General features: G+C 44.6%; 2 protein-coding genes across 3 annotated transcripts in view; one reads left to right on the plus strand and one right to left on the minus strand.

Moving 5' to 3' along the window:
• The window catches only part of Parpbp (PARP1 binding protein), a 54,019-nt gene extending 41,404 nt beyond the window's left edge, over positions 1–12,615 (plus strand). For both annotated transcript variants that reach the window (XM_003476245.4, XM_063255458.1), the window contains 3 exons: positions 952–1,033; positions 10,400–10,535; positions 11,079–12,615. In XM_003476245.4, the coding sequence (XP_003476293.1) occupies positions 952–1,033; positions 10,400–10,535; positions 11,079–11,416 (556 nt within the window). In that variant the 3' untranslated portion in view covers positions 11,417–12,615. The remainder of the gene's footprint in view (positions 1–951; positions 1,034–10,399; positions 10,536–11,078) is intronic.
• Positions 11,543–12,899, minus strand: Pmch (pro-melanin concentrating hormone). Its single transcript, XM_023567688.2, has 3 exons — positions 12,611–12,899; positions 12,060–12,258; positions 11,543–11,794 (listed from the first exon to the last, which is right to left on the minus strand). Exons 1-3 carry the CDS (start codon positions 12,857–12,859, stop codon positions 11,745–11,747), a joined length of 498 nt encoding a protein of 165 aa, XP_023423456.1. The 5' UTR covers positions 12,860–12,899; the 3' UTR covers positions 11,543–11,744.
• Between the last annotated feature and the right edge of the window lie 6,739 nt (positions 12,900–19,638).

Below are 19,638 nucleotides of genomic sequence, written 5' to 3' on the forward strand. Positions count from 1 at the left end.
GCATTTGAGGGTTAAGCAAGGGCATACACATTCCAGCCCACTGCAGCCGCCCTCCAGTTTTAACAATAGATCAACCATTTACTAGGACGGTGCTATTTACAGCAAACATTCACTTCTAGGAACACGGGCAGTTTTACACTTGATCTCAGCCAGAAGGCCGAGAAGCAATAGGAATATGAACAATTTTAGAAGAACTGGTTTAAGTGGTATGTAGTACATCCTAGCGAGTTTTCATAAAACTAGCCTACTGTTTGGTGCTTTCTGTTTTCTTCTGAAGCCACCACTCAGAGAACTGGTTTCAACCTAAAACAGAAAAGGGATTAATTTAGTGGTGAATACAGGCCAGTGTGATCGGACTCTAGGAATCTCTTGCATTGTACTTACTCAAACTTCCAGGTTTTATTTTTCTCCTCTGAAGTCCCTTATATTTTGAATTTTAGTTATGTGGACACCTTATTTCTTTACTTAGCCTCCACGATGCCTGAACACAAGGCCAATGAGCAAATCAGCTTTCTGTCCATCCCAATATCTTGTATAGCGCCTTACAAATAAGTAAAATTCAGGAAATATTCAGTTACTGAATTGATCACTTGCACAAATGGTTAATGTTTGGGGAACTGTGGACTCGCTGGGGCTGCTCTCTGACTGCTGGCTTAGGTTGTGTAATCTGGAAATGACAGAAGGTTATCCCTCCAGTTCTAGAGGTGGGCAGTCACGGTGCCTGCAGACCCACTGTCCTTCGTAGGTGAGACCCGTCCCTTGTGGATGGCAGTCTGTTCTTCCATGATGCAAAAGGGCAGAGAGCACCACACAAACTCCCCGGGCTCTTTTGTGGTTGCCGCGCCCATCGGGAGGCAGAGTGCCCGTCAGCGAATCACCTGCCGGAGGTCCCACTTCGAGATCACAGTCAAACCTTAGCAACACGTTTTTACCGTTTTTGTTTTAACATAGATCTCCAACGCCAGTGGAGAACTCATCGATGAAACCCCTGAGGGAACGCATCAGTAAGTCTGTGCAAGAGAAGAAAGTCAAGGTACAGTTTAATGTACTTTCTTGAAAATGATAAACATTTCTATTTAGCAGAAATGAATGTGGGAAGCAGGAGAATGACAAGGAAAGGGAGTAATGAGTGTTGACATGGAGAAGCTTTCCTCTCCTACTATCCTGACTGTTCTGATTTTGGGCTGTTTAATCTACTAGACTGAAAAGACAAAAAATAAGCAGTTGCTTTTGTAAGCACTGAATAAATATTTGTTGAATGAATGAATGGAGACATGATGGCCCTTTTGCTTACATTTCTGATATTTTAAATGGATCTGTGAGACACTGTATGTGTTAGCTTTCCTTTACTGTAACAGATACCCAAGTCAATCAGGTTACAAAGAAGAAAGGTCAGTTTTGAGGTTCCAGTCTGCGTCTGGGGTGAGGGAAATGGTGCCAGATTTCCATGGCCCTGAGTACGGGACAGAGCAGAATGACACACCTCCTGGGTGTGACCTCCTGGAGTGACGTTGGTTTCCACCACCTGCCAACAGTGCCACGCTGGGACCAGACCTTCAGCCCGTGGCCTTTTGGAGGACCTGTCACATCCAAACTGTAGTACAACATTGCTTAAGTCTGCTCCTGTCTGAAGACATAGTGGCAGAATCTAATCAACTGTCCACTGAGATGGGGGGAATATTTTATGTTGTTTTTACTAGGGTGGCACCTTATATTGTCATTCAGTTTGAAGTAAATTTTTGAGTGTTTAATTTTTAGCTTGATGAGATAGAAAAACATGGGGGAAATTAGGAAAGGGCACTTTCAGGGTCTCTGAGAGTTTCTAGAGATGATTGGCGTGTAGGGTAGCAGATGGAGCTGGAGGCCTTCTCTGAACGTGGGCAGCACAAGCTGAGGACCCCGGGAGCAGAAGCCGGAGGAGGAAGTCTGCCCGCTCGGGCATCTCTCACCGCTTCCCGGCCACCAGATGAGCAGCGGTCCCCTGCCTCCGCTTCCACCACGCTGTTCTGCCTCCTCACAGGGCTAAAAGCAGCAGGGCCAGCGCTGCCATGGACTGGCGCCCCTGCAGCCGTGAGCCAAATTAAATCTTTCCTGAGTTGATTTCCTCAGGTGTCACAGCCTGAAAGCTCACACAGCTGCCTCATGTGAAATGTTTGTGCCTAGGAATTATTGGTAATGCGTTCCTTCAGGCATTTAAAATCTTCATGATCTTAGTTTTCAAAAAAAACCTGGCTTTAATTCAGTTACTCAACATTTAATTAAATATATACCTATACATTGTTATATAAATTGTTACATACATATAAATAAAATCACGGAGAGAATATACGTTCTGTACTTGAAATTCATCCTGGAGAGAGCAGTTCAGAAATAGAAAGTATTAATGAATTTAGAATTTTATGGACTTGATTATAAATCCCATGTCAGTAATGGGTGGGATTTAGGTTTTAGTTCCCTCATTCGTAGCTAGACACAGGTGCTCCGCCGTCCACAGAACCCTGCAACCACCGTGGGAACCGCTCGTGTAGGGCCTCAGCTTTCATTTCCTGCTGCAGTTTACTGAGAACTGTGTTTATTGTAGTCAAATGAACTTCCTTGTGAAGAAACCTGGAAGGTTCTTACTGGACCTTCCTACTTTTGATCGGAACTATTAGAGAACAGAAGAACCAGAAATGCTCCGGGCCCGCATGAGGCAGCGGCTGGGACAGTGCGGACGGGGAGCTCGGCCGCCTGTGATTTGCCGCCTGTCCGAGCCGCCAGGCGGCCCTGTGCTCAGGGTCTGAGAACTCTCCTGGGGAGGAATCCAGACTTAACCCCCGTGCTTAGAAACCTCCCAGGATGGCCACGGTGGTTTCAGTGACGCTCAGCAGGCTGGGGAGAGAGCTCAGCGGCCAAAGTGCCTGCCTGGCAAGTGCAGGGTCCTGAGTTCTATTCCTGCTACACACACCCAGTTAGGCTCAGTGCTTCCCTCTCTTGATACTCGAAATGAATACAAAATAATGAAAACTAACAAAGTCATCACCTAGAGCCAGCAACAAATAATAAAGCAATCAGATAACCGTGAACTCTCAGAAATGATGGCCAAGGAAAGAAGGGTATCCCAGAACAGAGAGGCAGCCTGCCCTCACAGCATCCTGCAGTCCTCACACCCCGAGGTGGCGCTGCCAGGTGAGCTGTTTCCAAAACCCACTGTCATTGACTGTCATCAAAGAAACAACAGTGGCAGCTGGAGGGTGACGTGCCCAAAAGGTGGGGAAGGAACTCGGGGACCGTTTCCCTGAGGTGGCGCACCCCAGCAGGAAGGCGACCTGAGGCAAGAGCACGTGAGTCCTGGCGCTGATGGGGAGAAGCCCGCGTGGAACCCAACTGGTGTGTCACAGGCTCCAGGGGCAGGGGACGTGCCGAGCACGGGGACTTTAGCGAGCGTCCACTGTGCCCACTGTCCCTCAGGCTGCAGAAACCCGAGGGACAGAGACCATGCAGCCTTCAGAACATAGCTCTCAGGAGAAAATGAGCCGCTGTCAAGTGAGGCACAGGTGGGCACCAGGGGCTTGGAGGCTTCTGCCCCGCTAGCGGAGCACAAGGCATGATGGGACAGGGCGTCTGCTTCACAGTGCAGGAGTAGGCAGCAGGTGAGGTCAGGATGCACAGAAGAGCAGCCGTAAGCAGTGTTTAGATGCGCTGCACCCTGGGGAGGTGAAGGCCCTCTGCGGTGGACCGTCTATCACTGGCTCTTAGGCGGCGCAGGCTCCAAGCTTCCGTTACCTCCAGAGATTAAAGAAGGGCGTGGCCGTTGGGTCTTGCAAAGATGACCACACTGTTTAGGTCAAAAGTTACTTCTCTGTCATTTAGCAAAGGAAAGGAAGTAAAGGAACTCACACCGAAGGGGAGAGAGAGATCTGGGTGTCTTGCGAGGCTGGCAACCACGTGGAGACTTCAGGAGACCTAAATGCAGTCATGTCTGGTCACTGTGGGAGGCAGGTGTGGTGCCCAAGGTCCCCCATGTCCTGGCCACTGGAGAAGTGGGATCCACCACCTGCTTTGAGTGCACGCTGGGCTCAGTTTGTCATAGACTTTCCCTGGGGGCCAGTGAAGCAGGGGTATCAGGGAGCATAGTGCGGGGCTAGGAAAGCAGATGGAGCCCCTGGACCCTGAAGCCAGAGTTGGCAGAGATCTTGCAATGCCAGGGCACACAGTGCCCGAGGAAGGGTAAGCTGCAGAGAGGACTGTGCACCAAGGACAGTGACTTCTCTGCTGGAGAGAGTGATCTGCCTCGACCCTTTCCACGCCCTCATAGCTGCTGCCTATGCAAATCCTTTAGAACGTTCATGAATTCACTCACCAACGCGTATTAGGTGCGCCCTGTACACCAGGCCCTGTGCAAGGCACTGCGGTGTATGAAACAGACACAGAGACCCTGCTCTCACCGACGAGGCTCCCCACACATCTGTGCGGCAGACTGCCATAGTGGACGCGGTGTGATCCGTGGTCAGGACGTGTGGTCCCTAGCTATCCCCCCCTCCCGCCCCTGGCTTCGGATGGACGCACTCACCCCTGTCCTTGCCCCTTTGCGCAGCAGCGCTGGGAGTTCCCCTCCCATCGCCTTTGGTTGTGCTGCTGCCTCTGTGCTAAGTCAGAACCCTGAGCCCTTGGCCATTTCGACTTTGAGGAGAGCCGCAGGTCGCACAGGGCTGGATTTACTGTGTAAGAGTCCAGGACTCCGGGTGCTTTTGCGCACCTGCCTTTTCGTTTGTCGGCCCGTGGCTCAGCATTCCCTGTGCTCCTAAGCACCCCTGTAAAGACACTCACCGTGGTGGTGGGGGAGTAATTTGAGGGCGATTAGGAGCAAGAAATCTCTCACTGTAGCCACATTTTAAAGACTCCAAGTATTGCATGTGGATTTCCATCGCTCCCTGTACACAGATCCCCAGCCCAGGCCTGGGCCTGTGCCCTCCCACCCTATTTCCTTTCGTCCTTAGAGGGGGACCTGATGTCAGGAGACCTCTGTGAGCCGAGCTGGAGGCAGCAGCAGCCCGGGGCCCCTGAGTTCTGGGAACCCCCGGGTTCCCCAGCCTGCTCTGGGAGGTCAGAGCCCCTCCAGCTGCCGGATGCTATGGACTTTACTGTTCGTGGAGTTTGTTTTATTTGAGAAAAGCAGACAGTAGTGAAAACAAGCGGATTATATGGGATATTAGAAGGTGATCAATGTTACCGAAGAAAAGCCGGGAGAGTGGAGGGAGGGTGCTGTTCGTGTTGTGATCTTAAGTAGGGGAAGGAGAGGTCTCCTTGGGTGACCCTGAGCAAGGGCTTTTCCTGGACCGTGTTAGGCTGAAGGCGTTCAGAACCCGTTTGGGCTGAAGTGCTGGGTTGGGTGTGTTAAGTAGCTCCCAAGTGTCCAGTGTGTGTGATGATGGACGTTGGTGCTCCTCACCCCAGTTCGTGCTCAGCTACAGAGCATTTCCCGGCTGGCTGCAGGCGTAAGCAGGAAAGAGCAGGACTTGGTTTGCAGGCGCAGGCTCCAAGCTCCCGTTACCTCCAGAGATTAAAGAAGGGCGTGGCCGTTGGGTCCTGCAAAGATGACCACACTGTTTAGGTCAAAAGTTACTTCTCTGTCATTTAGCAAAGCAAATGGCATTTTCACCGTGGAAGCCATTTGTACGTGTTTGACATATGTGCAGATTCACAGGCCATTCGAGGTACCAAGTGTCGATTGTTTCCAAAATGTGATGATGTAAGAATCAAAAGGTACACGGAGGACATTTATTTTTAGTTCTGACTTCTTTGTTTTCCAGAACTCTGAGTGGATCGGTGTAGCAGAACCTCAGAGTTTTCCTTCTCTTACTAATGCGGCTCTCGGAGAGTCTGTGAGTCTTCATTGCTTGGACTCATTCATCTTAATTTAAGTGGAGTCAGGCTTTCCTATGTGAAGTACTATTTTCCTCAAACTGGGAACCTACTAATAATTTCAGTTTTAAAAAAGAGCTTGTGGCAAAAGGACTTTTCTAATTCTTGGCAGGTTTGAAGTTCATTGCAATTTTGCTGTGGATGGAAATCTTTCCAACGGGGGGAAAATCACTCTACAAAGGAAAACTTTCAATCTGTTTTTCTCATGTGACTTGAACATAAAATGATTTTAACAGCCATGTATGAATCTGGACATTATTCTTAGTTGTTTAGTACTTCAAAAGCACTTTCAGGAGGGAATTGTTTTGCTTATTTGTGATTCCAAATCAAATAAATATACGGAGAGATTTGGAAGATTTGCAACAGGAAGTAGCCTCAGTTCTGGGTAGCCACAAATCTTGTGCAGAAAAATCCAACTTTTATGAACAAAGGAAAAGCAATCCCTTTTATGTTGTAAATGCAAGTTAATGTAGCTCGCATTTAAAAAACATTAAAATGAAGAAGCTGATTGTAAGTTCACTTTTTGAGCTGCAGCCCTAGAATCCTTTTAGAATTGGCCTGGTTCCGAGAGCTCTAATTCAACAGATCTTGTTTTATAGGAAGACTGATTTCATGTTTGTTTATTCTGGTAACCACCCAGTATCTACTTTAGACCTCTAGAATTTACGGAGACTGTTCTTATTTTTTCACTTGTAGTTCTGACGACTTTCCGAGGTAAACGTTGTTCTGTTTGTGTGCGGAGAAGCGGGACACACAGTGGTTTATCCGAGGTTATGTAGACACGAAGTCCTGAGGCCCATGTTGGGGCTGCGTCTTTGTGTGACGCGGGTGCTTTTCCTCGTGACCTCTTCTGTTTCGTTTCCATCTTGTCAGCTGGTCATCCCCCTGGTGGCCACAGTCGAGCTCCTGGTCAGTCACCAGCTTCAGGTCTTTTCAGATGTGCTTTTAGCTCAGGTCCTCCTCAGCCTGTGCATCGGTAATGGATATGTCTGAAGCTAAGCATACGTCTGTGTTTATCCCCATCCGTCCCATCTTCTCATTTGCTACTTATGGGTCCAGCCTTCTAAAATCTTTTCAACCTTGGTTTGTTATACAGTTTATTTGTTATTCCGTCCAGCTGTGTGTCAACAACAAATTTGCTAAATAGAATGTCTTTGTAACTGTAAGACCCTCTCTGGTTATCTCTTACGTACACATAGCTGGAATGCAAAAGGTACTACTGATTAGAAAAAGACATTTCTGTACAGGGCAGAGGAAGGAAAACCCATATATAATGTTATAAAAAATACTATAATTCCCCTCAATTATTTTGTATATAACTACTGTAAGAGCATGATGGATTGTGATTGTCTTTCTAATTTTGATGTTTATAAATATTTTTATGGTAATAAGCAAAGTGGGTAAACTTTTCTTCCACGTCCCTCAGCCATCAGGAATCCATTGCCTTGTAACTTTGTCTCACATTGTCCTGTGGTCGTTCTGGGCTGTAGAGTTTCTCTCTAGGAGTCCTGAAGAGAAGAAAGCAAGTCCTCAAGAGAAGTGGGGTGCATCCTTTGTGACCATGTATATGGAAGCAAAGATATTTTTACTTAGATTATATCGAATTCAATAAAAAGTCAGCAAAGCTTTCAAAAGAACTTACTCATGCTGGATGTGAGGTTGAGGACCCCTGAGTTCTCCGCACTATCTGCAGTTCCTGTCCTTTCCTGTAGACAGCGCTGAAGAGTGTGGAGTGGGCTGCAGTCAACTCTGGGCGCCGCCCCTCCTGGGCACTGTGGGCGTGACCGAGCCAGGCACTAGGTTAGCGGCCCCCTGTCTGCGTGGACTTACCATACTGTTGTAGTCAGGGGTTCTACATAGAGAACAATTAGGATCAGGACATGGAGTTTATAATATTTTTATAATGGTCACCGGGAGTTAACACAGAAAAATGCAGGAAATCTATCCTCAACGCCAAAGACATAGATTATTTAGTCAAGAGGCTAAACCCCACGGCAATGTCCCACATGAGTCCAGATAAAAACCCAGAGCTCAGGACAGTGCCTCCCAGGAGTCCATCTGGAGGTCCAGAGCCCACAGGAAGGACTCACGCCAGTCTCTTTTACGGAATCCGTGCCAGGAAGACCCAAGGGTCAGTGGTGGAAGCCAGAAAGTCTATGCCAGCAGGATGAAGGAGCTGTGCTAGTGGGATGAGGGTTCTACTCTGGAGCCGAGAAGTCACACAACAAATATCAGGGCTGTCCTGAAAAGCACCACAGTTGTCCTCAGCAACACGGAGGCCCCGAGGTCCTCTGACAACAAGCACAGTCAGGTACGTGCCAGGAAGCAGCGTGACGAGTTCATCCTGGAGACCAAGCAGCACATGTCTTCCCCTCCGGAGCCAGGAAGCAACGCTCGATGTGAGGACCAAAGCCTCTCCAGGACAACCAACAGCTCAGAGAGCAACTCGTGGGAAAACCCACAATGCCTCCTTAACACCTCAGCCCTCCACACCGCCCTTCTCCACCTATTTATCCTGGCAAACCTCCTCAGGCGAGCATCTTCACTCAATGCCATGCTGATGTAATCCAGCTGGCGTTAAGTTGCCCACCAGTTCTCAGTCCATAACACATACCCATTGTCATTGTTGAAAAGCGTAAGTTTGTAATTTTCTGTGAACCGTTACTGCCGAAATGAAAGAAATGCATGGAAGGCAGTGCCCATGATGGAAACAGAAGCTCATGAGTCGATTCCTACGGCATGGTGCACTGCAGCATAATGTAGTTTATTATTAGTGAGGTTTCTCGTAAGAGATTTACAAATTGCTCCAATTCTGTATTCATAGGGTCAAGTCCAGAAAGAGCCACCTAAAACTCTCACTTCTGTCCTAGGAAGTCTTGGGGGATGCTGTGTGGGAGCTGTGCTCGCAGGGACTCCTGGGGTGGTGGAGTTACAGGCTCCTCTACAACAGCCCGCTCCAGTCCACTTTTTTCAAAAAGTAGGTTTTAAACAGTATATTTTATTTTTAAAAATTTTATTTTGAAGAGAAGAAGCAAAACAAAACAGAATAGAGCCAATCAAAACAAACAAAACAACCAATCAAAACAGAACCGTGAACATGACATGGGACTTTAAAACAAAACAATAGGCAATCAACAATGGCTACTGTTAAGCCTCTTGTTATCTTCAGAGGAGCTGCCCATACCGAAGACCAGTTTATTGATCTTATACTCTTTGATACTTTCATGCAGTTTTGTGTTTCAGTGGAGGCAAACAGCAAACTCTAGTTGTGGTGAGACATAACTGGTCATCTCTCAGACTCCAGCGGTGAGCTAGAAAATTGATCACGCTGATGAAATTTACTTGCAAGGCTCGGCTGCACGAGGTGCTTTTCCGCTTCCTCATGACCCGCAGCTGGGGAGCTCACTCCCGATTCTTTGCAGACATCTGACTGGGTGGTTTAGTGTACTGCTCTCTTTGGTTATGTAACCTAGTACATAATTACTGAATAGAATAAGTAGAGTTATTATATAACAAAATCATTTGTTTTGTTATCAATAAATACTCCAAGTAACACTCAGCATAGTGTTGTTAACTTGGAGGTGTTAGAGGATTCGAGGTGATTTCTAATTATTTGGAGAAGTCTCCCCACAATACCTGAATAGCTATAGAGCAGTGTAATTGTTGAGATTTGCTAGTTTATTCTGGAATTCATTCCATCTATAAAGCACTCAGTGGTTATGCTTGCCCAGGGTATTTCCAAAACTATCCTTTTGCTATGCTTTTTCTTAAATTTAAAATTTAGTTCTTCTGTCTTTTTTGTTGTTGTTGTTAATGTTTTGAGACAAGCTCTTGTTATGTAGTTCAGGCTGGCCTTGAACTCACTGTGCAGCCCAGGATGGCCTCAAAGTTGTGACAGTGCTCCTGCCTCAGCCTCCCAAGAGCTGCGATTACAGGCATGTGCCCTCATGCCTAGAAAATTCTTAGCTCTTGTTTTCCAAATATTCAAGTTTTAACCAAAAAATAATGTCTTCCCAATACTGTTATTTTCTCCTGCTTTTATTTCATTGCTAGTTTCCTGTTTCTATTTATTTTGACCTGTTTTTTGAATTCTTACACTCCCCCTCCCCAAAGAGTTGTGCTTGGTGTATTTCTTACAATAAAGACCTTATATTTTTCCTATGTTTGGGAAATCACATGTGTTATGATTTCACTTAAAATAAAACTCACTCCCAAAGCAGCCCCAACACAGAAGTGAGTAACAATAGTCTTTGAAGAGTCTGAAATTCATATTTTATAACTGATACAAAATATATTTAAAATATACAGAAAATTAGTATTGCTGAAAAGATCAAAAATGCTACATGTAATAGGAAGTGAGTTTGTGAACTGTAAAACGCAAGAGGGAAACAGTTCTCAGTGAGAAATGGAATTGCTAAGATACTTTTGTGATACTTTGAGTATGTAAAAATGAAAAAATCAAGTATAAGTTGCATATTTTTCTTTCTGTTATCAGATGAAGCAAGCCTTAATTAGATCCCAGTTTTCCTGTACTTACAAAGATGACTACATGGGGAGCAAAGATAAACAGAAGCACATAAACTGGGCACCGAAGCTTCTGCATGCTCTTCACGTGGAAAAGGACCTTTCTGGTAACTGACCTTAATTCTAGTCCCTGTTGATCTGAACTTGAGCAAAACGAGGTTATTTTTGCGAAGTACTAATATTAAATACAGTCTTACGTTTTAAAGAACAGGATTTATTTAAGATTTAAATCTAAGAAACTTATGGATAGGAATAGGAAACAGTTTGATTTAGCTAAGTGGATTTAAGAAATAATTTATGACATATATATATACATAATGATTGATATCCTATATTCAAACGAATATCCATTGGTAGGAATGAGGTAGTATGGTATAATGAAAACTAATGTGATAATGTAACTGTGTGTGTTAGTCATCTAACTGGTTAGTATTTTATTATAAATCACAGATGTTTGAATAGTTTGCTTTTTTATTGGTATATGTTTGCAATGCATAAAATTGACACTCATTTTGAGGAATTGGTGTATATATATATACTATATGATCATTTTTGATCCCTTTTTCTCTCATTTAAAGTTTTAAAATTTTCCTGAGTAACAACCCCCAATATAAATATGATTCCTCTCCCCTTTTTATCTTGCATAACAGAGGGTGTCGATCCGTCTGCTGGAAGATTGACAGTTGGAACCCATTCTGGAAATATCCATCTGGACAGAAGTAAAAATGACCGAATAGCAAAGAAATCAGACAATCAGACAGGAAATAAAAGCTCAAAGAGGAAACAGCTGGACGCGGATGGTCCAGATAGCCTCTGGGCTCCCGGAAGTGAACCACCTCAGTGTAAAACTGCTAAGCTCCCTGAAGGGCCAAATGATTTACAGAGGAAGGCGGGCGGCAGAGTGGCCGGGGTGGCCAGGGGCAGGCCGTGTGCCAGAGCCGCGCTGGTTCCCGGCCAGACCAAGCTGACTCGGTTTTTTATGCTGTGATTTTGTCCTCCATGTGCTCTGGATCGACCCACCAATGAAGCCATTCACCAAAACCATGTGCTTGTAAAAGATCAGGGTGCAAACAGCTATAGGATCATCTATTGTTTAAAAACACACTGAGTCATATTATGCAGAATTGTCACAAAGTTTAATGCACATGAAAAGAAGCGTATCATTTGGATTGAGGGTCCATCCATCTTACACAGCCTTGTTTTAAAAGAGATGTTTAAGATAATACAGAAATTACAGTAACACGAAGGGCTTTTCTCCCCCTGGGCAGTGGAGTGCCTTGATTTTCTTCCGGGAAGACGGCGTGGTCCAGCAGGTCTCAGACTTGCCAGCAAGGTCGGTAGACTCTGCCCAGCATGCACCTGAGCACTGGAGGAGACAGGTCAGTTATTAAAAGGGTCATAAGCACCGCAGAAAACAAAGGGAAAAACGGCTCTGTTAAGACTCTGAGTAACCGCAGTCACCATAACTAGATGCTTTTCTAGCCCAGATTTCTGACAGGGGCTGCTTAAGATCAACCAGCCTTGAACCATGGTCGTATTTATTGTGTCATGATCAGACCCAAACTCACTGAAGCTCGGAGTTCTTGCATGGTATTGAGATATAAGAGTCGAGTTTTTAAAAGATTACTCACTGTCAAAATCTCTCCTTCCTATGGGAAATTTAGCTGAGTTCTCTTCATCCCCAATTTCTCTCTTTTCTTGTGTTGATTCAACATTCTGCACTCCATTCTCAGCCGGAAAAGCTACAGAGCCTTTCAATGCAAGGTAAGGCTTTAGGGCCAGATTCAGTGGCAGACCATGGTTCAGGAAACTAGGTTTGGAGCCTGCGTTCTGTAAAGAGAAAGTCGATCCGTGTTTCAGCTGTTGTCTGTGGAATGGCGCTATGATAGTTGCAGTTGTGTGACATCCTTATGGATCAGTTTAGATGGGCTCTGCACTGCTTCTGACTCTTTAGAAATACCTTCGAGAGAAGTTTACTGCAAATAGAACACCTTTGGAGAAGAACTATTCTTCAGGGTGGAGAACCACAAAGTGCACATGAAATTTCATGAGTCTCCCTAATGCATTTGATGACTATATGTACATTTTCCTGTTTATAAAACAAACACAAGTACAAATTCTACCTTTCAGAGGATTTGCGTAAGCCATTTCCCCTCCAATAAAACAGTCACACTGCCCTTACCTTTGGATTTTTGTTGTCCTCATCGTTCATGAAACCACTGTCCTCGCTTTTATACTGCTCCAGAGGAGGAGAAACGACCGATCTCTCAGCGGTGTCTTCCTTCTGGAAGGCCTTCCCCATCCGGAATGCGTTGAACACCAGGTCGTCCTCCAGGTTCTTTATGGACCTGGAAGCTGAAAGCAGAATGCCTTGGGAAAACAAGGAGAAGGTTAGGATTAGTACGCAGGAAGAGAGACTCATCTTTGCCATTCTGTTTGGTGTTTGCGTATGTGTAAGACGAAGAAAACCTGTGCTGTCAGCTTGCGAGCTGCGCGATTCTCTTCCTTTATATATGTTCTGTCTTGAATGGCACACACTTCAAAGGCTTAACGCGCTCCTCATTGTAGGAGTGACTCACCGGGGAGGCCGCCGTCCGCACGGTGGCTGATGCCCGCTTGTCTGGGTTTTAGTGGTGTGTTGTTTATTTCCGCTGTGAGTTTTCTGAGACTCTGATTATGACCCTTGAGAGAAGGCTGGGTGTCGGCGGATTATGGTCTCTTGAAAACAAGTTATTAAGGAGACCACAGGAGGCCGAGCCCACCTGCTGTCACCTCCCTGCCCTGTGTCTCCCCAGGAAGTTATTAAAACTCAGGTGTCTTCATTCAGAGATGATGAGGATAAAAGTCTTATTTCCTTTCAATCCTGATTACCCTGAAATAATCCTCTGCAAGGATTTCATTGTGTAGATGCTTGACAGAGTCTTCGGTGATTAAAATGCGCGGTTTCTGCCAGTGTGAACAATGTCAGACGTGTTAATCTCTGTGTTTACAACAGGGTAAAACTGACATTGGTGACTCCGGCATTTAATGGGTAAGAAGTGGCTGGGGAGAATGTCTGTGCTGGGTGAGCAGCTAACGCTGCTATGGGCTGGTCCGAACACGGAGTTCATCTCTAACTTCGATCCCACTGAGTAAGAGCGTGTGTCTCGTACCAGGAGTTTGGATAGCCCAGATTCCTAACCGTGGAGTTGGTGGGTCGGCAGGGAGGGTGTGTGCCGTGATTGGCAGATTTGCCGTTACCGACCTCACTCCTGCCGTATGGCCTTGGGGTGAGGGTCCCCTGCTCCACGCCCTGGCCAGTGTGTGGCCACCGCCTTACCCTTCCATTTCTATTTCCCAGATCATCAAAGAGCTCAAGGCCTTTGCATATGCTTATGTGCCTTTTATTTTGCCTCTTCATACAATACCTCCTTTTCCCTTACCCATTGTTCAGTTGGGTTGCCTTTTCTAATTGATTTATAGGCCTTCTTTATAGGGTATCCCAAATATTAATTATTTGTTAGCTCTGTGTGTTACAGATATTTTCTCTCCGTTTTTGGCTTCTCTGTTCAACCTCCTAATGCTTTTAATGAACAAATTGCTCAATTGTAGCATCTAAACTTTCATTTGTGGTTAATACTTTTTAAATGTGTTCTGTTTTAGCAATTCTTCCCAACTCTGGGATTACTTACACACTTTCATGTGTATTTACTTAGTTTTGGTTCCAGGGATTGAACTCATGACCCTGTGCTTGCCAGGCAGGCCCTTATGCTGCTGAGCTAAATCCCTGGCCCTGTGTATTTTCTTTTAGGAGCTTAACTGTTTTGATTTTCACTTTGGGATTCTTGATTCTTCTCGAGTTTTGTATGTGACATCAGGCAGCAGTAGTTTGTCTTCGGCCATGTCTTCCCACGTTTCTTGGGTAATTCATCCGTCCCCAAGGAGCCACAGTGCCAGCCTGGGTTTCTCAGGTCCCATTTTCTACAACAGGTCCCTCAAGTCCAGTCTCATTTCCACAATCTTCAGAGTGACTTCATGTTTTCATGCTCTAGCAGGTAAAGTGTCCTGGGCTTCTACTCACATAAACTGTTTCTTGGACAGCAGTTGCAAGGTGTTGTAGTAAGATTTACAAGGTAAAGGACTGAGTACAGGACATGTAATTTATAGAATTATTTTATTCTGGTCACCCAAAGAGAAAAATGCAAACGTGTGCGAGAGGTCTGTCCATACACTAGAGAATCAAAGAATCCAGCTGAGAGCCAGGGTCCCACAGTAGTGACCTGCAGGTGTCCATCTGGAGGCCTTGAGCCGGTGACACTGTCTCAAGGCTCTGCTGGGAAGGCCCAAAGGTGAGAGGTGGAAGCTCCAAAGTCTGTGGCAGCCAGATGAAGGAGCTGTGCCGGCAGCTGAGGGTCTGCACTGCAGCCAGCAGCGACACTCAAAGTAAGGACCAGAGCTCCCCAAAGAGACCCGCGGCCATCGTCGGCAACAGCGAGGACCCGAGCTCCCCCGTGAGAACAGCCGAGTTCACATCAGGAAAACCTGTGTGACAGCTTCTCCTGGGGATCACCAGCACCGTTCCCCAAGTTCTCTTGTGCCGCTGAGGACACTCCTCAGGTGGGCCCTCCACACCCGGCACGGCTGACTCAGCTCAGCTGGGGGGTCACAGAGTGACCATTAATCTACCGAGCACACATGCTGTCCTTGGCTGTTCCCATATTAATCTTAACACCAGCTTTTTGAGTTCTGTGGAAAACTTGATAGGGATGCTAAGGGGCATTTTTAAATTAAATTTCTTTCTTTCTTTTTTTTTTTTTTTTTTTTTTTTTTTGAGGCAAGGTCTCCTTATGTAGTTCAGATTGGCCTTGAACTCACTATGTAACCCAGGCTGGCCTTGAACTCCTAGGGATCCCCTGTCTCTGCCTCCCAAGTGCTGAGCTTGTAGGTATGTGCCACCATACCCACCTTAAATTTCTTGTAAATGATAACTTTTAAGAAATCATTTGTTTTTTTTTTTAACATTTTTACTGGTATGTACAAATGCAGGCATTTGTAAAAGTGATATAGAAAAATATACTGTTTTTAAAATCAACTAGTCTATAAGTGTATGGTTTTTCCTATGAAGTCAGTTGATACAAATAAACTAATAGCATTGTATTTCTTCCTCGTAGGTTTATCAGTGGGGTGTGTGTGTGTGTGTGTGTGTGTGTGTCCTTACATACCAGCCAAAACCTGTAGGAAAGAGTGGGAAGGGAGGTAGCAGACATCGTAGCAGTATTACTGATTTCACAGAGTGGTTTTAGTGTTCCACCATCGAAATACCGTATTTGCCAAAGGTTCCCTGTAACCCTACAGTGCAGGATGCTGTTTCTGACTTGCCAGTACTTTTATCGTGAATTGTTAAATCTTACTTAATGCTCTTATTGTATTATGTTGTCGAAATAATTGTCATTTCCACCTTCAATCTTTTTCTTTTTTTAGAGTAGGATATATTTATTGAGGGAAAGAAAGCTTCCGTCTGAGAGAGACGGAAGGGGTCCGGGGCAGGTTGCCCCTACCTTCAGTCTGTAGCAAATTAGTTTTTCTAGTGTTAAACCAACTGTGTGTTCGCGAGACAGCACGTCAGTGGTACTTAATTTGGTGCATTTTGTACTTACCATTCAGAGTGACATTGATCTGCAATTTCCCCTGTGGTTTTGTTTGGATTTGACATTAAGATTTTATTAAATTCATATAATAAAGAGGGGGCAGGCTTATTCCTGCTTTTCTGTAGTAGTAAACTATCTGGGTTCAGGGTTTTCTTTGTGATGAATTTAAAAACGATTGGTTTGCTTTCCTCGAAGGCTGTAGAAAGACTTTGCTGGTTTCATTTTTTAGGGATTTACATGATTCTATAGTTTGTCCAGTGGCTTCCCGTGGATTGTACCAGAGAGGCAGCAGCAGCTGGGACTCCCTGGGGACTGCTGACACCTTCGGTGCCCGCAGGCTCCTGTCTTTGTAATGCTGACTTGTTTCCTAGGGTCTGAGACGGCTTTGGAACCTATAGCACTGCTTATTAATGGTGCCCTTTCTTAGTGGCTGGGCTGGGAGTGTAATAACTATTACTAATTATGTATTTTGTTTTAAGTTTCCACTGGGTGAATTGGTTTGGCTGGTCTTCACTCAAAATTGGGACCAAATCCAAAACCATTTTGACGGTTTAGAGAAGTTAGTTAATATTTTCCTTTATTTTGCTTAAATTGTCGTAGCCTCTGAACATCCCGAGGGCTTCCCATAACCGTTTAATTATGGAGATAGTTTCCAATTTTCTTAAATGATAACTTTTTTCACCATTGCTTACTCTGATGTGCAATGAAGCATGGATTTCTTTTTCATTGATGCTGAAAATGAAAATGTCCCCAAGTGGTAGAAAGAGACTTTGAAGAGAAAAACTATTGCCAGATGGGCTTGGATGGTTCAGACAGCCCTGGGAAGTCACGAGGCTTGTGTCAAATGTGATTGTCATTATCTGCAGAACTACCACACATCAGCCGTCTACACCACCATCAATTTGTAAAGCACTTTTAAACGTCTCTTTCTTCCAATTAACATTGCTTTGCCATATATTGCTAATAAATTTGCTGTAAATCAAATGCCCATTGCTGAATACTGAATTTCTTAATGGCTAAATTTAGGAGTATGAAGGCCAAGATTGTTTACCAAAGACACAAGAAGACAGAGTTCTTTCCCTAGTTTCTGCAGTGATCAGAAACTTGAGAACTAGATTCTACCATTAATATTTTATCTCGCATTCCTGCCAGGTGTGGTGACACACCTCTAACTTCTATCCTGCTGTTCTGGGGATCAAACTCATGACCAAACGCTTGCAGGGCAGGCACGGACGCCACTGAGCTAAATTCCCCACCCACCATTCCTCTTCTTTAAGTGGATTTCAGAGTATGTTGCATAAACCAGTGTACTTTCCATGAAATATGTTAGCATACGTATCATTAGTTGGTATTTAATATCTTTATAGTTTTTTCTAGTGGGGTAAGTTTTACAGAGAATAAAATGCATGTCCTGTGTGTATGTATTTGCTGAGTTTTGACAAATGTGTGCATCTGTGTACAGAACGCAGGGTACTGCTGTTACCTGCTGACTTTGCCCTGCCTTTCCTAGTTTTCCTGTAACAGCTGCCGCCACGTCCCTGCCTCTAGTCCTTTTCTGTGTGGCAGTAACCATTGTGACTTTCCCACTGCAAATTCCGTGTCCCGCGAAAGCTTTACGTGCCATCTACACATGAAGATATTTTCCTACGTTTGATCTAAAAACTTTCTTGTTTTAACTTTTTACCTATCAGTCTATGATCCACTTCATGCTAATTTTTGTGTATGCACAGAGTAAGGGTCATGTTCTTTTTTAATGTAGAAATCCAGCCATTTCTATGTGTTCATTGAAAAGATTTTTCTTTTCTCTATGTCTATCAAAAGTTAAAGGACAAAATTAAAAGTCTATCTTGGGGCCATGCAATTAATACTTTTCACCACAGTGTCTTGACATGTGCGTGAACATTGTACTGATACCCTAGCTCTCAACACATTCGTATCTGAAGTCATAGAATATATTTTGGGATCTTGTTGAAATTAAAATAGAAATCAGTAACAGAAAAATAACAGGAAATCTATACACATTTAGAAATTAAGCAGTACATTTTTGTGGTTCAAGAAAATAATCATAAATCAGAAGAAATGATAATGAATCTGAGAGAATATTTCAAACTTGATTGAAGGCACGGCTGTGGGGTTCAGCTAATGCACTTAAAAGGAAATTTATAGCTCTGTGATGCATACTTTAGAAAAAAGATTAGAAAAATCAGCTTACATTTTCAGGAATTAGAGAAAGCACAAAATAAACTGAAGGACAATGGAAGGAAGGAATTACTAAATGTAAGAGCAGGGATTAGTAAATTAATAAATAAATCATGCATCGAAACCTTAACAGGCCAAAAGATAAGTTAGTGACTCATCACAAGACTGATAAAGAAGAAAAACACCAATACCGGGAATGAAAAATGAGGCTGTTACCACAGACTTAAAAGAAAATCAAAGATAGAAGATGAAAAGTATGAACAACTTTTTACAAATAAATTTGAGAATTTAGACGAAATGAGTCAAGAATTGGCAACTTTTTTCCGGAAAGAGCCAGCTAATAAGTATTCCGAGCTTTCTGTGCCACAAAATTGCATCTGCTCAGCTCTTCCATTGTAACCCAAAAGCAGCCGTGTGCTACAAAATGAATGAACCTGGCGTGTCCCCAGAAAAGTCGTACAAACAAGGCGAAGCTGATAGCTTGCTGACCCCAAAGTAGGTGCTGTAGAAAAAAAATACGACAGACAAGATTGGTGCAAGGAAAAAAAGCAACTGAATCTGTACACTGAAGAACGTTGGTCACCCACACGCTAGGTCCACATGGGTTCACTGCTAAATTCTAAGAATAATTCTATCCTCATAAAATCTCTCAGGGAAAAAGGAAACCCTTTTGGTTATGGGGTGGGGAGGACTGGAGAGGTAGCTCAAGGGGGCAGTCAAGGAGGCAGTAAACTATGGTGAGCTCAAGAGATCTACGGTAGTATGGTGACTATTTCCTAACAATGTATTCTACACTTGAACACTGCTGAGAAAACAGGTTTTAGAGGCACGTGATAGCTGAAGTCCTGTTTCCTGGAATTTTGGTTGCTTTCTCTCTGTGTTAGCTGGAGGGAGCCACAGGGAGCAGCCCGAGCACTCAGGGTTCATGTGTGATGTGGCTTGGCCTGGGCTCATCTCGTTGCCTGGGCAACGGTCAGGCCTGCAGCTGCTCTGTTTTCCCAGGAGCTGCTTCGGGTGCTTTGGGTCCAGGCATGCTCCTGTGTGTGTGTGTGTGTGTGTGTGTGTGCGCACGCATGTGCTGTGACAAAGGACATTAACTCTCCTAAGGACATCTCTGAGAGGCCTTGTAACCAGAAGTTTAACTTTCAAAGAAGTCAGTGAAATTCATCATTTTAAACAAATAAAGGAGAAAAAATGGTTATTTCAGTAATACAGAAAAGCTCAGTCACTGGCCCTACCAAGTTCTGTTGGGTTTATACGAGGAGAAGCAAGAATTTTTCTTTGGTTTTGCTGTTGTCTGGTCATTAGTAACCTTGAAGCAGTTTCAGTGACACTGATAGTGCAACGTATGCACAGACACAAGGATTTGGAGGCAGATTTACTT

This window comes from Cavia porcellus, unplaced genomic scaffold, assembly GCF_034190915.1.
Source record: "Cavia porcellus strain 051 isolate PalLab524CR breed Dunkin Hartley unplaced genomic scaffold, mCavPor4.1 scaffold_8, whole genome shotgun sequence".
Lineage (NCBI taxonomy): Eukaryota > Metazoa > Chordata > Mammalia > Rodentia > Caviidae > Cavia > Cavia porcellus.